Source organism: Petaurus breviceps, unplaced genomic scaffold (assembly GCF_028583685.1).
Source record: "Petaurus breviceps papuanus isolate PSGF00001 unplaced genomic scaffold, PetGlider_PUasm1.0 188, whole genome shotgun sequence".
In the NCBI taxonomy this organism is placed as follows: domain Eukaryota; kingdom Metazoa; phylum Chordata; class Mammalia; order Diprotodontia; family Petauridae; genus Petaurus; species Petaurus breviceps.
Genome location: NW_027185804.1, coordinates 17,932,382 through 17,950,638, shown reverse-complemented (window position 1 = coordinate 17,950,638; position 18,257 = coordinate 17,932,382). Strand labels below are relative to the sequence as shown.

Below are 18,257 nucleotides of genomic sequence, written 5' to 3'. Positions count from 1 at the left end.
CATTTCTGACTGATCATAATTATTTGGTAGTATCCTTTCTTTTTTTCAAAGAGTTTATGTAATATTAGTATTATTTTTAATTGACTTGTAAAATCATGTAATCTAATGATTATTCTCTTTTTAATTTCATGAATGACTTATTTTTTTTAAATTCGGTTATTTAAATTCCCCATTTCTTATTCTATTATACTGGTAACTTTACATTTCATAAATATTTGTCCATTTCATTTAAGTGGTCAGTTGTGTTGACATATAACTGGGAAAAATAGTTTCTAATATTTTTGGAGGCAGCACGGTGGGATTCAAAGAGCCCTGGATTGAGTAAGAAAATCAAGGTTTAAAGCTGAGTTCTCCAAATTACTACCTAGTTCACATTGGGCAAATCACTATAGGGGTCAGACTATAGGGCCAGTTCTAAAACTATAATCCAATGATCCTTTTTCCTTTTCATTTGTTGTGATTCCCTCTTTAATTTTTTATACTGGCACTTTGATTTTTTCTTTTCTCTTCTCTTAATCAGACTAGGTAATAATAGCTCTTCTGTTGTTTTTTAAACCATCTTTTTTATTTATCAGTTTAACAGATTTTTTTCACTTTTAATTTTGTTCATCTCTTGTTTATTACAGATTTCTATTTTGGTGTTTATTTGAAGTTTAAAATTTATTGTTTTTCTAGTTTATTTTTGCTTTATGTACAGTTCATTGATTGTTTCTCTCTTTTTTTTTTGCTGATCAGAGTGTTTAGGATTCTACATTTTTCCCTCAGGACTGCTTTGGCTGTATCCTAATAGATAATGGGTCTTACTGAATTCTTTGTAGCATTTCTTTTCTACCTACTTCTTTGCAAAAGATCGTGAAGCATAAATTGCATACTTTCCTGATAGACTTTTTTTATTTTTTGCAAATTTTTACCATAAGCACTGTAATACAAGGTAAATAACCAAGTCATAAACTGATTGTTTTTGGATACATAGTTAAGACCAACTCCAACAATTCCATTATTTTTCTCGCCAAAAAGAGAGCTTGTAAGCCATCCTATAATTTGCCTTTGTCTTCTGATTTCATTCATAGTATAAATGTCAAGATTGAAAGGATTCAGAACTAACTAGCTATTGCTAGTCAAAACCTAATAATACTGTAATGGCACTTTTCTTGATATTCTTTCTTTATTTAGCATTTTATTTTTCCCCAGTTATATATAAAAACAATTTTGAACATTTGTTTTTAAATTTCTGAGTTCCAAATACTTCCCCTTCCTCCCTCCCCATGCCCTCTCACTGAGAAGGCAAGTAATTTGACATGGGCTATACTTGTGTAGTCATATAAAACATTTCTATGATAGTAATGCTGTGAAAAAAAAACAACATAAAAAACCCTCAAGAAAAATAAAGTTAAAAAAAGTATGCTTCTATCTGTATTCTAACACCATCAATTCTTTCTCTGGGGATGGATAGCATTTTTCATAAGTCCTTCAGAGTTGTCTTGGATCATTGTAATGCTGAGAATAGTGAAGTCATTCTTAAAGTAGTGTTGTTACTTTGTACACAGTACATTTCACTTTGCCTCAGTTCGTGTAAGTCTTTAGAGGTTTTTCTGAGAGCATCCTATTGATCATTTCTTTTAACACACCAGTATTCCATCGTAATCATATGCTACAGTTTATTCAGCCATTCCCCAATTGACAGGCATACTTTGTTTTGTTTTGTTTTATATCTCTTTTGATACAGACCTACTAGTCATATTTCTAGGTCAAAAGGTATATATGGTTTTATAGCCCTTTGGGCATAGTTCCAAATTGCTCTACAGAATGGCTGAATCAGTTCACAACTCCACCAACAATGTATTAATATCTCCTTTTCCCCACATCCCCTAAACCATTTGTCATTTTTCTTTTCTGTCCTATTCCCCAATCTAATAGGTATGAGGTTGTACTTCTGAATTGTTTTAATTTTTTCAACCAATAGTAAGTTAGAGCATTTTTTTTTTCATATAGCTAGACAGCTTTGATTACTTCATCTGAAAACTGTTCATATCTTTTAATCACTTATCAAGTGGGGAATGGCTCTTATTTTTTTTTTTAAGCAATTGGGGATAAAGGTTACACGGCCAGTTACTTCTGGGTGTGGTGCTGAGTGTCTGAGCCCGGGATTCGATCTCCAGGTCGTCCCAACACTGGAACCGGCGCTCCTACTCGCCGAGCCACCCGGCCGCCCCTAAGCAATTGGGGTTAAGTAACTTGCTCAAGGTTACAGGTGTTTCTGGGTGGGTGCTAAGTGTCTGAGCCCGGGATTCGATCTCCAGGTCTTCTCAACACTGGAGCCGGTGCTCTTACTTGCTGTGCTACCTGGCCGCCCCCTCTTATTTTTTTCACAGGTACTATTGCTAACTGTATTCCTCTCTATTCTATTCTCCCCCCCCCATTTATTCTATTCTCTCTCCTTTTACTCTGTCCCTCTTCAAAAGTGTTTTGCTGCTGACTACTCCCTCCCCCAATCTGCCCTCTCTTCTGTCACACACATCCCCTTCTCTTATTCTCCTTCCCCTCCTACTTTCCTATAGGGTAAGATAGATTTCTATACCCAATTGAGTATGTATGTTATTCCCTTGTGAGCCAATCTAATGAGAGTAAGGTTCACTCACATTCTCTCACTTCTCCTCTTTCCCCCTCCACTGTAAAAGCTTTTTCTTGCCTCTTTTAGGTGAGATAATTTATCCCATTCTACCTCTCCCTTTCCCTTTTCCAAGTACATTCCTCTTTCATCTCTTAATTTTATTTTTTTAGATGTCATCCCTTCATATTCAATTCATACCTGTGCCCTCACACCTATCTGCCCTAATAATGAGAAAGTTCTTATGAGTTACAAATATCATCTTCCCAAGTAGATATGTAAACAGTTTAACTTTATTAAATCACTTATAATATCCCTTTCCAGTTTACCTTTTTATGCTTCTCTTGAGTCTTATATTTGAAAGTGAAATTTTCTATTCAGCTCTGGTCCTTTCATTAAGAATGCTTGAAAGTCCTTTATCTTAATGAATATCCATTTTTCCTCCTGAAGGATTTTTTTCAATTTATTAATTTTGCTGGGTAGGTGATTCTTGGTTGTAATCTAAGCTCCTTTGCCCTCAAGAATATATTACAAGCCCCCCAATCTTTAATGTAGAAGCTGATAAGTCTTGTGATATCCTGACTGTGGTTCCACAATACTTAAATTGCTTCTCTCTGCTTGCAATATTTCTCCTTGACCTGAGAACTCTGGAATTTGGCTATAATATTCCTGAAAGTTTTCATTTGGGGATCTCTTTCAGGAAATGATGAGTGGATTCTTTCAATGTCTATTTTACTCTCTGGTTCTAGAATATCAGGGCAGTTTTCCTTGAAAATTTGTTGGAAGATAATGTCTAGGTTCCTTTTTTGATCATGGTTTTCAGGTAATCAATAATTTTAAAATTATCTCTCCTGGATCTATTTTCCAGGTCATTTGTTTTTGCAATTTTTTTCACATAGATATTTCACATTTTCTTCAATTTTTTTTCATTCTTTTGATTTTGTTTTATTGTTTCTTGATTTCTCATAAAGTCATTAGCTTTCATTTGCTCAATTCTAATTTGTAAGGAATTATTTTCTTTAGTGAGCTTTTATACCTCCTTTTCCATTTGACCAATTCTACTTTTAAAGAAGTTTTTTTTTTCTTCAGTGAATTTTTGTGCCTCTTTTTCCGTTTGGTCAATTCTTTTTTTTTAAGGCATTCTCCTCATTGTTTTTTTTTGTACCTCTTTTACCTTTTGGCCTAGTCTGTTTTTTAAGTTGTTATTTTCTTCAGCAGTGATAGTTTCCAGACCTCTCAGTCCACAGATGGTAAGGGGTGGGGGTCAAACAACTGGTCAGAAGAAGACTATAGTCACCCAGGCCTGCTCCTGGTTCCCTGGGGTCCAGTCTGCTCTGGCATGGCCAGTGCTAGACTGTGCTATTCTCTCACCCTGGTGCAATTTTCCTGCCAATCTTCTAGGTTGTCTTCAGCTAGAAAACTTTTCACTGTCTTTTTGTGGGTTCTGTCTCTCTAGAATTTGTTTAGAGTTATTATTTAAAGGTATTTGAAGGGGTTTGGGGGAGAGCTAAGGAGAGTTCCTGCCTTTACTCTGTTATCTTGGCTCCATTTCCTGTAATGGCTCTTTTCAAAGGTGCAGATCCCAAGCTATCCACACCTTCTCATCCTGGGAAATTCTCATCCATGTCTTTCCACAATTCCTCTAAAGAAGATCTAGCCAATGTACAGGGGGCCTTCATCTGTTCTTTCAAAATTCTGTGATTACCTGTGGAGCATGTGGGCTCTCACACTGGTATAGTAATAGCTAGCATTTATACTAGCTTTAAGGTTTGCAGAGTACTCTACATATACTTTCTTATCTGATCCTCATAACAACCTTGGCATTCTTATGATCATCATATTTCAGATGAGGACAAGGAGAAGGAAAAAGATTAATCAGTTTACTCAGAGTCACCCCACCAACAGGAATCTGGAGCAGAATTTTAATTTGGATCTTCCTGATTCCAAGTCCAGTGCTCGGCCCAGTAGTCCACCTTTACAGTCACGCTACATAACAGGTATTCTCCAGTCATTCTGATCCCTGATGATATCTCAGAGATGCCTTAGGCACATGTAAGGTGGTAAGACACTCCATCCTATGTATACCTATTATGCATCTTTCTATTGTCTTTTAAGGCACTTGCAATTGAGATTATTCTGAATCTGTGAGGTTATGAGTCTTTTAAGAAATGATGAGTCATATAGGTTCACTTTTATCCATTTACATGTTGTTTTTAAAGTCAATGACTTCTTTAAAGTGACCAGATGTTCCACAATTCACAGCAGAGAGCATGTTAGTGTTAAAAAGATGTTTCTTGAGACATCTTAAAAATTTGTCCCTAATATAATTCCTTAAAAATCCTGTTGTCTTCAGAGATTTCATCTCTACAAAACTGATCAGAATTAGATACTTGTTCCATTTTCATCTGCACCCATATTTTAATGGTAATTTTTCCTATCTCTGAGTACGTAAAGGTGACAACCAAACATTGTGCTTCTATTATAATCACAGATGAGAACAGACTGTTATAGAAATACTGGCAAATCTGCTTCATTTCACATCTATTTGTTGTCTTTCCAGTTTAATCTACAGCTGCTTTCATGATGATCTGATTTAGCTCGGTCTCACACCAAACTCTTGGCAGGCTCATTTCCTATCATCATCTTTTCACTGTTTTGTGAAGTGATATTACCCATAATATCCTGATACTTCCTGCTGCTTTTGAGTGCATGTAAAGGCAAATCCTTCAATAACTTTTTAAGGAAATACTGTGATCTATCATTTAGTTGCAAGTTCTTCCTGTCTTCTGGTTTCACTATCTACTTGTTCATCACTGAACAAAGATCTCACATTCAGAATGTCACAAGTTAAGTTAATGTGTGTGGGCGGTCTCAGAATTGGGTGATTCTTAACCTCCTCTTCACATTTTCCTGCATTTTGACCATCATCATTGCAAAAGCAGATCAGGGACAAATTCTGTCTTTTTACCTATTTTCTATATTACTGGACAAAAATTCTACCTTGTGACCAGCCTTCTTGTGAGGAGCCTTTCGGTACTTGACCTTGAAGAGCAGACACATTCTATCTATAACTAGGACTGTACTGACAGGTTTTGTGGCTGGGTAGAACCTGCTGGAATGCATACTCTGCTGGCCAGACTAGGAGAATTGTGGCTGATCTTGACATCATTATGAGGTTCTGAAGCAGGAATTTTGGAGAAAGCCTAAATCTGGAACTCAGAAATCACATTCAAGAAAGGATCCCAATTCAGGGTTTAAGATCATCACTGTCTACCTAGAACCCCTAGAGTAAACTGAACTGTCTTCAGCTCCCTAGTGTCCTGCTTCTCTGCCTCACCTGGCTAACAATGCTGCTACTGTCTGCCCACCCTGAAAGCAGAGGACGACTTCTCTCTTATGAGGGGCATCCTCAGAGGATAAAGACACATTGTTAGGCAGCAGGTAGAGTGAAGAAAGTGCTGGTCATGAAATCAGGAGTAGCTGGGCTCAAATCCTGCCTCTGATATTTACTGCCTGTGTCACCCAGGGCAAGGCCCACCATAGCCTCTAAATCTGTAAGTTACTGAAATAGGCTGTGATTTGCTTGGTGGAAGGAGTTCAATCCAACAGTGAAATCACAGGTCTATCACATTTTGACATAAAGGCATATTAGCACGGAGGAATTTTCCCTATTGTATACACAAGAATTAAAAGATCACTTTAAAAAAGGAAAGCATTATCGAACATTTAATTCTTTTACTTCAATAAACATTAATTGTGCTTGTTATGCAGTGGGAAAGACAGGAAACATGTCCATTCATTTCTTTGTTCATTCAACATGGGTTTATTATCTGCCTACCATGTGCCAAGAACTGTGCTAGACTCTGAAGATTTAAAGAAACACAAGTTTTAAAAAGCTGTTTTTGTTCTCAAGAAGTTCATGACTGGGGAGGAATAACAAGCCAAGTGCATACAAAATCTACGAGAAGTGAATACCAGGTATCTTAGGGAGGGAAGGCACTGAGAGCTGGGGACATCAGGAGCGGCCTGTTAAAAGAGGAGGACCTGAGCTGATTCTCTAGGAAAGCAGGGGCTCCAAAGGCTGGAAATGAAGAGGAAGGCCAAGAGGTTACTGGTACTATACAAGGTTACACAGATGACAGTGACAAAGCAGGCATTTGAACTCAGGTCTTCTAAATCCGTAACCAGTCTCCTTTCCACAGTACTACGCTGCATCAGTTGTAATGTAATAATATTTCATAAGTGCCAAATGTCTGTAAAAATAACTCTACGGAGGGGGTAGGAACAGTTATTGTTTTTGTTTTATGGACAGACTGGCCAAGGTACTCTCTTCTCACCTCTGCTTCTTAGAATCTCTGACTTTCTTCAAGACCTAGCCCAGGTACCACCTCTCAAACTTGTCCTGGTCCCTCCAGCTGCTGGTGCCCTCACTGCCTCCCACAAATCCCTTGTGTTCTCCCTGTGTCCAACCCTGAGGTTGGTTTCACTTCTGCTTCTGTATTTTTCATACTCAGCACGACACCTGGCACATAGAGCAGGACAAATATGCGTACGTTGTTTTCTCATATAACTTAGCATATAAAAGGCTAACACTTTTGTGAAAAACACTTAAAAATGAGCAGGGATGCATGCAAGTATATGTTCTTTAGGTTTTCTCATTCAGGAGAATCTCTCATCTATAAATCACCAAATCACAAAAGTATGGGTTGATGCTACAGTATAGATAATCTCTTTATGTTTATCTGGATTTTTTTTAAGGATGTCTGGAGGATCCAGTGAAACTGTGAATATAAAGCACTTTGTAATGTACTAGAGAAATATCTGCTATGATTATTATTTCTGAAAGTAGGATTCCAGCTGGGTTCATATGGAAATTTTTTAACATGTTTATGGATTCATTTTTCTGTACTTTTACATGACTGCTATACTCTGAGCATCTCTGATTCATCACAGATGGAAAGAGTATTCCCCACAAAGATCTTAACCTGATAACTTGGCAGGTGTCCTTTGAAAGTTGCTGTGGCTGAAAAATTAATTACTTTACAGCCAATCTGGTGATGAGGTTCTTAAAACATAGCTGAGCTGGAGTTCCAGTGGGACTCATGTAGTCCATCCCTGGGAACATGCCCTTGAGAAGCTTTTCTAACTTACTGAGATCTGCAAGAGGTTGTGATCCCCTGGCATAGTCCCTAAAAGTTCAGATTCATTCCCATGTCACAAAAGGCCTTCAGAGGAGGATATTAGTAGGGATGGTATAGCCCCTGACAATCAGTGTTGTTCCCTCATCACAAAAGTAGGACTTCAGTGAAGCATCTTCACATTATATTCTTGTATATGATAAAAGTTTCCATTGTTAGTATATATATATATATATATGAATGTGTGTATACATACCTACCTATATATAATATATACCTATACCTACACACATACATATGTATACACACAAATACACATACATACACACACATGCACATAGATAGATAGATAGATAGATAGATAGATAGATAGATAGATAGATAGATAGATAGAGATATGAGAAACTTCTATTATATACTGCAAGTTTTATTTTCTCTGGTTTTCAGGTGAAGAATGTCAGGTGGAGAGGTCAAATGATTTCTCAAGGACAAGTTAGCAGCCAAGCCTAGAATTCCTGAGTTTCTGCTTTCAAGCCTAGTCCTTACTCTGTCACTAATTAAATATATGACCTTGAGAAAATCAGTTTCTCTGAGTCTGCCCTTTATAAAATGAAGACAACAAAGTACATAATCTCTAAGGTCCCTTACAGTTCTAACATTTTATGTTTTTATAATTTAAAATCAAGTAAAAAATCCTTTTATTAATCATGGACTCTATTCAAAGCAATGTGCTAGGCCCTGGGGACAAAAACAAAAATGAAATAAAGATATAGCCTCCTTGGTGCCCAAGGACTATGTGGACAAATGTTTTCTACCTATGAAATATTGTGGTTTTCTCATGGGGCAAATATTTGACTTTTCATTATATCTCTTTCTGAGAGAGAAGAGAGAACAACATACAGCTCGTTGAAGAATGATAGAAAGGACCTGAGTAGGACAGGGTTAGTGGGAATGGAGTGGGAAGAGAAAGATACTCCAAACCGAGGCTGGCTGAATACAGACACATTTAAGTAAACACTTCTTAGGAAAGATACCATGGAATAGCTTATACTCGCATAGTCCAGAAGACTTACTTCTCTAAAAATAATCTCCACTAAGCAAGAAACATGAGGTATGGAGCTTCAAAAATTAAAGGTGTAGTGAATTATTTTTATTGTGTAAGCCACGATCGTGTATGGAACACGATCTTATTAAATTATGAACATAAAACTGATAAATTATCTCTACTTTTTAATGATCTGGTTGAGTTAAATTAAAATTAAGTTTAGTTCCCTGAATGCTGAGTAATTCTAGGTAAAGGCAGCCAATCTGAAGTTCCCTTTATAAACAACCCCAATATACCTTCTTAAGATTTTTAGTTCTTTAGGAAACTTAAGATACAACAATGAAAAGAAACTTTAATACAGTCTGGTTGGATGGTTTTCTGACTCCTGAAAATGGCAGCTGCAAGTGCTGTGTTTCAGAGTTCTTACCAATACTCTTAATTTTCCACTAGCATTAAGTAACTACAGCAGAGGTATTTTTTGCCTTGGAAAACTTTCATCATGGGACACAACTGTGAAACAACTCTGGCTTCCAAAAGGGAGATCATAATAAAGCGCCTCCTAGCTAGATTTTGGTTTAGGAGGTTTATGATGGGGAACAGCAGAACAGGTGAAATGTTTCGATAAAGCCCTCAGGCTGATTTAGTTAACATTCACAAAGTGAAATAACCTATACATCACATACCCTTTGTTAGCTGGTCGTTTAGAATAGAGGTGTGAGTCACTAAATTTTATTTTAGGAGCTGGGCAATGCAATGTTACTTTCCCAAAAGTATTAAAATGCAGAAATCTGAAAACTAAGGAAGGCTATGTCATATCTGATACTGGATGCTTATCAACTCTGAGAATGGATCAAGAATTCCCTCTGCTCTTGTCATTCCATGTTGCACACCTTGGTAGGCACCAGTGATAAATTACTTCATGTAAAATCTATTCTTAAACTAATCAGAAAACTACAGTGGTAGAAAAAAAAAACGGGAGCTTACAAAACAAAAATAATAAAGCTGACATCAGAGAGGGAGAGGCAGAATTAGATCCTGCATGATTTCAGGGACAAATAGATCCCTCTGGGAGTTTGGGGGATTAATATATTTCCCCCCCCCTCTCAGACACTGTTTGGAATTAATGAGGATACCTGCGACAATGCTGGCAAGCTGCTGGGTTCTGGTGATGGGGTAGATGCTGCGTGCCTGAATGATCGCTGAAGCGATTTTCTTGGCATACTTCTCTTCCCCGTATGTTCTCAGGATCGACGCGAGTGCCTGTTGATCTAAGGCATTCACAACATCAGCAGCAGTGGGCATGTCAGGGTACCTACGCACAAGAAGAGCCAATTAGTTCACTGACGTCAACCTTCATTGACAAGAGGTGAAGCTTCAGAGCCTTGAGACACACAGGCTATGAGGACTTCAGAGATTTTAAAATAAGAGACAAGAATTTTGTACAAACGGGAGAGATGTTCCTTTAACGTCACATATCACTATATCAAGTGGTCCCATTTATAACATTAACAAGCATATAAAAAACATAAAATTTCAAATTAAAAAAATTACAATAATTTTAATATATATAAGAAAATCATTTTAACGGGGTGTCTTTAACCTAAAACAGTGGGAAATGTTTAGGGTCTTTATAATTCTGTATCATAGCTATATTGTCAGTCATTCGGAATAATGTTTTCAGTTTGGCAGATGTAGGAGCTTCCAGGGACATTCGAATCAAGAGATAAATAAAATGATTGCATCGGGGATGAGAAAATGCATTTGCTGCTTTATAAATGGGGTGCCAATATAAATTCTGAAAGTGCCTGAAAAAAGATGTAATTGGCCAGTTTCTGTCATGAGAACCTGAGGAACCACAATGACAATAATGTCATTTACCACCAAAGAATACTGTGAACTAAATATAGTTACACAAAACTGATGCACTAAATCAATCAATAAGTATTCACTAAACAGCTATTATGTATGTTCTGGGTACTATGCTAGTCAAGAGGAATACAAAAACAAAATGATACTCCCTCCCCTCAAGGAGCTGCTATTTTATTTAAGGAAACCATATATACATACACATATGTATGTATGTGCATGTATATATGTGTATGTCTGTATATGTATGCATATATGTATGTATATGTGGCACACACATATAATGATATAGAGAAAACATATAAAACAAATTACAAGGATTGGTTCAACTAACAAATGTAAGATGCAGGTAACCAATAGCTCTCAGCATGGATGGGGTTTTAAAATGCTGAAAAAGGGAAATGCCATGTTTTCAACTGAAATTAAGGAGAAGTTAGTGTCTGAGGGAAAAAAAGAACATCAGTATTTTAGGATATCTTAATTAACATGCTAGAGAAATGGGCCATGGAACCCTGAAGGTGACTGAGACCTGATTTGGTTTCTTATTGGGATATATTAGCTAATTTGGCATATAATACATGCTTACTATGTACCAGGTACTGTTCTAGGTACTGGGAATACACAGAAAAATGAAATCCTTCCTCAAAGAGCTTACATTTTCCTGAGGGGGAAACAACCTGTGCACCAATTAGAAAATAGAAACTATTTATAAAGTAAATGTGAGTTAATTACAGAGCTAGCTATGGCAATGAAGGTAGTATGAATAACCAGGGGAGATAATAGCCAACATTTATTACTTTAAAGTTAGCCAAGTTCTTCATATACATATATACATGATCTCATTGGCACTTCACAGTAACTAGAGAGAAAGTTGCTGTTATTATCCCCACTTTACAGATAAGGTACCTGAGGCTTAGGATGGTTATATGCTTTCCCCAGGGTCACACAGCTAGTAAGAAGAGGAGGCAGGAGTCAAATCCAGGTCTTCCTATCTTTAAACTAGAGATCTTTCCATCTGACTTTAACCTGAATGGCAACTTGGGGTTTTAAGAGACAGCTGATGAGGGACAGCATTCCAGACAGGGGAGACAATCCAAGTAATGGCACCAAGGGTGAAATGAAATGCTGTGTATGGAAAAGAAGGTACAGTAGTTTGGAACACAGTAGGCATGGTGGAGAGTAATGTGAAAGCAATCTGGAAAGGGAACGGCTGTGGGTAGAAAGGGAACGGCTATGGGTGGAAAGGGATTTTAAGTGCCACAAAGGATTCTTTGTTTTATACAAAAGGCCATAGGGAGCTGCTAAAGTTTATCAGAAGATGGAAGGACACAGGCAGACCTGTGTTCCAGGAATATCAATACAGCAATTGTTGGGGGGCAGCAGGAATGGGTTTGGGAGGAGAGAGGCTAGAAGGAGGCTACTAAAACAATCCAAGATAGAGGTGATGATAGCCTAAATTTGTGTTATGAATGTGTAAATGGCAAAAAAGGTTCTGGTGAATGATAGAGTTGATACAAGTTGTTAATTGAGTTGATATGGCAGATGAAGAGTTGAGGATTACTTCAAGGTTAAAAACCTAGGTCACTAGAAGGAAAGTGACAGAAATAGGAAGAAAAGGAATGGATCTAGTGGGAAAGATGGCATCTATTTTGGGCATATCGAATTTGAAATTCCTGTGGGACATTCAAGTAGAAATACACAGGAAGCAGTTGGTAAAACTGGGAGGGAAATGATAACTGGATATGTAGATTTAGAAGTCATTTGGTTACAGACTATAACTGAACCTCATGAAAGCTGATGAACTCACCAAGAGTGAGAAAAGAAGAAGGTCTGCAGGAACATAACATGAACAATGGTCCTTCAAAGGAAACTGAGGAGGAATGGCAACCAGACAGGTGGGAGAACTATGTTGTCTAACAAAGAACAATGCCATAAAAACACAGGTAAGAGAGTATATCCAAAAGTTGTGGTTTGTTGTCAACACTAGAGAATGTTGTAGAAAGTTCAAGAATGAAGGACTCAAACAAAAAAAATTGGGGTTAGCAATTAAGATATGATATAGAATCTTGCAGAAAGTAATTGAAGTTGAGTAGTGGAGTCAGAAGCCATGCTGCAAGGAGGTGAAAAGTTGAGAGAATGGCGGGAACCTGTACAGCTTTTCCTAGGAGTTTGCCTGTTGTTTACTACATAGGCAAAAGTAGAACTCTTAACAGATGTGGCAAGAGTTTATCTGTGTGAGTTTTTTCATTCTGAGGACTTTCCCTTCAGATGTACTGAAATCTTATTTATACATGCTCTTGACCTTTCCTGCGTCAAAGAATCACAGGAATGTACATCATGAGCCCGCTATATTCCTTTGCTTTCACATTTTACTCCTTCATCTGAAGTTGATGGTCACTAAAAATAACTAGGATTTAAATTTGGTTTATTGTACATCAGAAGATTTGGAGCCTCTTTTTTGCACAAATTAAAAAGCAAACAATTTGCTGGTCATCATTTGGCTATTGCTGCACAACAACCACAATTTCCAAACAAGAAGATATTAGTCCTGTTCCATGAGTCACTCAGCGGATTGTTCTTCAGAGGAAGTTTTTTTAAAGTCCCTAATTATATTGCCTGTCACGTTTTTAAGATTTCCAGTCCTATATCACTAAGAACATTGGACCTACCGGACATTACCAAATAGATGTTTCAAAGACATCTTAAACTCAACACATCTAAATTGGAACTCACTATTTTTCTCCACCAACTCACCCTTCTTTCAATTTCTGAGGATATCAATATCCTCCTGGGGACCTGGGTTCACAACCTTGGAATCACTGAATGTTACTTCTTATAGACCTGATAAACATTCTCTTTATGAGGATATCTGTGCACACTCAAAACTACAGAATGAAAATAATGACAAAATGTTCCATTTAATTACCTGTGAGGAAATGACCTACACCACTCAAAAGTAAACTTGGCTTTCATATCATGACGTTCTTTTGCTCTTACCTGTTTGTTTCTTCTTAATCTCCTTTGGGAATTATCTTCCATGCCCTGCTGCCTGAATGTGGGAGACCCTCCCAAGTCTGTTCTAGGATGTCTTCTCTCCTCCCTTTATTCTCTCTCTCAGTGATCTCATAAGCTATCATTATTAGCAACTTGCAAAACTCCATCTTAAGCCCTAATCTCTTCTGAGCTCCAGCCCCCCATCACTAACTGCCTCCTGGACATATCTACCTAGATGTCTCATAAGCATTTCAATTTCAATATGTTCAAAGCAGAATTGACCTTTCTAAATCAAACTTTCTCTCCTCATCTCCCTATTGTCAAGGAAACCGTTCTTCTTTTTGTCTCCCAGCTTCATAACCTTGCAGTTAACGGTGACTCTTCCCTCTCCCTCAGCTTCCTTGTATGAATCTTCCAAGTCTTGCTGATTCTAGCTGCACACCTCTTGCTTCAGTTCTCTGTGCCGGGTTAGGCTGTCATCACCCCTTGCCTAGACTCCTGTCATCCTACACTCACTGCAGGAGGTCATCGCACTGATCAGAGTTATCACAGCTTTCAGAGTTTTTTGTTTGTGTAGCATTGTTGTTTTCCTGCTTCTGCCATCTTCCCTCTGGATCAGTTCCTCATTCCTTGCAGGCCCGTCAATGAAGCCCAGTTCTCCCCATTCTCTATGCCATCCTCCATACAGCTGATGAGAGTAGTTCCCTAGGGCAGAAGCCTATTCTGTGGGTCTGGAAAGTACACTGGTCTAGAATTAGAGAACCTTAATGATCTTGGCCAAGTCATTTGACTTTCTTTGGGCCTCAGGTATCCCTGTATACAAGGAGGAGGCAAAATTCGATGGCCTCTGAGATCACTTCCGATGCTGGATCCTATGAGCTATACTACTTCCCTATTACTATGAGGAATAAACACAGGCAGCTAGCTGATATAGCAGTTATTAACCGTGTGACCCTGAGGAAGTCACTTCACCTCCATTTGCCTTAATCCACTGGAAGAGGAAATGGCAACTACCCAGTTTCTGTTCCAAGAAAATCCCACAGGTACTTCATGGGGTCACAGTGACTTCAAACACTGCCTCAGATACTAGTTGTGTGACTCCAGGCAAGTCATTTAATTTCTGATTGCCTCAGTTTCCTAAACTGTAAAATGGGGATAATCCTAGCACCCACCTCACAGGGCTATTGTGAGACTCAAATGAGATAATATTTGTAAAGCTCTTACTGCAATTCCTGGTACGTAATGGGCAGGTAATACGTGCTTCTTCCCTCCTCTTCCTCCATGATACAATATGGACTCCTCAGTTTGGCTTTAAGGCTACCCCCTCCAGCCACATTTCCTGATTTATACATGAACTCTGTATTCTGGCTACAATGGCCTTCATCTGTGACCTGTGGGCCTCTGCACAGGCTGCCCCCAATTCTGCACTACACTCCTTCCTCAGGGGTGCCTCTCAGTATTCTGATCTCCCTTTGAGGTTCAGCTCTTGGGTGACTTCCTATGGAAAGCCTTTCCTCTTCTGTCCAGGTCTTAGTGCTGAACCTCTCCTCAAACTGGCTTCCTCCCCTTGTTTACTCAACAAAACTTCAAGTAGTCTGGAAGTTCCCTGAGAGTTACAATGGAAACAAAGTAAGACTAACATTTAATTGAGCTCAACAGTATCAATTTCATCACAGAAAATTACTGTTGGAAATATAATAAAACTAGAGATTTTTATGCATCTGAAACTTTATTTTGGCTAATGTAACAACAATGATAAAGGCAGGAGAGTTAATCCTTTCCTAATTTTGTGACAGTAGTAAGAAATGATTTTTTTTTCTGATTTAAAATTTTAAGAATATTCCTTTTAGAAAACTCTTACTTTAAATATAAAGACCAAAAACCAAAATACAGGGAAATACAGAAGTCTATAATGGGCAAAAAAAAACCCTCAAAGCTGATTTATTATGTATATATAGTCTTAGGTGTAGGTGTGTGATGGGAATTCTGCAGTCTAAAAAGGAAATTAAATTCAGAGTGTTGTTGAGAAATTGATTTTTTGTTGTGAGAAGTGTTTTATCAATACTCACCTGTCACCATCCATCCTCATGTCCAAAGGGCCATCCTTTCGAAAGGAAAAACCTCTTTCAGGAGTATCAAGTTGCATGGAGGAGCACCCAAGATCTAGAAGAACTCCATCCACAGTCCCGGGCTGTACTCCAGCTTTCATTAGCATGGCCTCAGCTTGGCTAAACTGGCCTAGCAAAGATCGAATCTGTTTTCTGGAAACACACATAGAGAAATAGTTCTGTTAACACGAAAGCATTTCCTTTCTTGTGCCATCAATGGACAGAAACTCGTTCTGACAAGTATCATAGAACCTTAGGGTCTTTGAGGTAAAATAGTCCAAATTTACAGATGGATCAATACTTATTAGGTAATATTATCTGGTAAATATCAACATATTCTACTAAATTATCAAATACAAGTGGAGAAAAATCTAAACACAGTAATATAAAAATGTCCAATCTGCAAAAAATTATCTTAATCTCTTTGCCTATCTTAATCTTTATGCATGAGTACACAAAATTTTTTGACTGTTCCCTTATAATTGTGGAGGAAAAAAACCTATATAATCTTTGACTAGTTAAGAAAAGAAACAAGTCAATACATATTTAGTGTCTCACCACACTAGCCCCATTTTAAAGGTTAAGAGTGTGGAGTATTCCCTTGAAGCATGATAATCCACTAATAAAATGGAAAGGAAATTTACATTTAGGTTTGAAAGAATATTTGTACCATCTTAGCACAAATTTAATTCAAAAAGGGTCACTGTGACTTTTCTGTTTCTTCCGTGATAAAACAAAACTACATATAATCAAAAATAATCCCACCAGTACTAATTCATCATTAGTCAGAAGCCTAAGGAAAAGCTGTTATGTTTACTATTTGTACTATTTTTTCATAAATTTTTCTCACCCTCTAAATAACTGAAATAAGTATTCTGTACATTCCTGCATTGTACATTATGTTGTACATTATGTCAATCTACTTTTAACTTAAATAAACATGTAAATAAAATTTAGTTTTTAACAAATGTTTCAAGTGAATGTTTTAATATTCATTATAATTGTATATTTGCTGTTTTTATGTAAACTTTTGATACAGTTTTACCAAATATCGATATGAGATTTGGGCCTTGGAACATAGCATTGATATCAAATGATTTGTAGGTTAAGTTGTTACACACTCACACAATACTTCAGAAACCTTTAAAAACTTAAAATGCCAAATATGCAAAACAAAGTTCAAGATAATATAGATGAACTAGCACAAATCCATTCTCACTACTAGAAAGTTATCTCTCTCAAAGCATGGGTGCTACTGATGGCATCATTTTTGTATAAGAAGGCCATAAAATCATCAGAATAAGAGTAGAAAGAGACAAATTAGAGAGCCACTAAAAGTGGAAAATCGGTCAAGTCCCAAGGAAGAAATACAAAAGAGGATTGTGTAAATAAATGATTAAGAGTGGAGCTAAAGAGAAAGATAAGATGCAGCTTATAGAAGAAGGCAGCGGAGGTAAAAGTGAGGCTGAGCAGACAGTATGGAATGGATGAGCCATCCTCTGGTACCTCCTCAGGCTTCTTTCCCCTCCACTCATAGCTCATCAGATTAGCTGTAATGTCATGAAACAGAAAGTCTGCCTTGAATAGGGATGGTAACTATCACATTAATTGTGGGTATGACTTGGAAGGGAGAAGAGTGCTACACAAAATGAAAAAGCTTGAGAACTGCTGATTTAATACCACCCTGTTACCTAGGTATTCTTTTAAAAATGATACATGGAATGATCTTGTAATTAATAGTCAAGTTACATTTTATAGACATTAATTTATTTCATAAATCTACCAGCCCTTGGTATTTAATTTTATTAAACATAAGAAAATAGGTTAAACTAAAGGAACTAAGTGAAGACAATTTAACAACTAATAATAGCTACAGAAATCACAACATTTTTGGAATGGCATGAAGGAAAGGAATTTTTCATAAGCAAGAAAAAAGAAAGATGAAATGAAGTGTTTACACTTTACTACTGAAGTTAGGCTTGACCAAGCATCCAATGCACCTCCAACACCCAATGTTCACAATGAATGACCAGTCTACCCATTCACTATGGTATATTACAGTTGGGTTTTTAAAACATTTTCTATTTTACTGATGCTTTTTATTTTCACACAACAGTAATTTTTCAACTCCCAATCCCTGCCCTCTTACAATGTCCCTCCATCAGCCCCTGGTCCCTCTTTGTAACAAAGAAAAATAGTTAACACCAACTTACACATTAGTTGCATTTGGCTGTGTATATAAAATCTCATACCCTTAATTCCTTATTTCTGAACTGAGAGGAAAGAAGTATATTTCATTCTACTCTCCAGATCAAAGTGATTGCTAAAATTAAAGTTTGGCATTCTTTTGGTGTTGTTTTCATTTATATTACTGCAGTAGTTAGGCCTACTGTTTTCTTGATTCTGCATTTTACTCTATCAGTTTAGATTTCATGCAAGTCTTCTACGTTTCTCTGAATTCCTTATGTTTGTTGTTTCTTACAGCACGATAGTATTTC

The 18,257-nt window shown here is 37.2% G+C and overlaps 1 protein-coding gene across 7 annotated transcripts in view; it reads right to left on the bottom strand.

The window, feature by feature from the left end:
* METTL15 (methyltransferase 15, mitochondrial 12S rRNA N4-cytidine) overlaps positions 1-18,257 on the bottom strand; it is a 324,534-nt gene that overhangs the window by 120,274 nt on the left and 186,003 nt on the right. For all 7 annotated transcript variants that reach the window (XM_069091346.1, XM_069091345.1, XM_069091349.1 and 4 more), the window contains exons 4-5: positions 15,721-15,912; positions 9,925-10,103 (exon numbers count right to left, since the gene is read on the bottom strand). In XM_069091346.1, the coding sequence (XP_068947447.1) occupies positions 9,925-10,103; positions 15,721-15,912 (371 nt within the window). The remainder of the gene's footprint in view (positions 1-9,924; positions 10,104-15,720; positions 15,913-18,257) is intronic.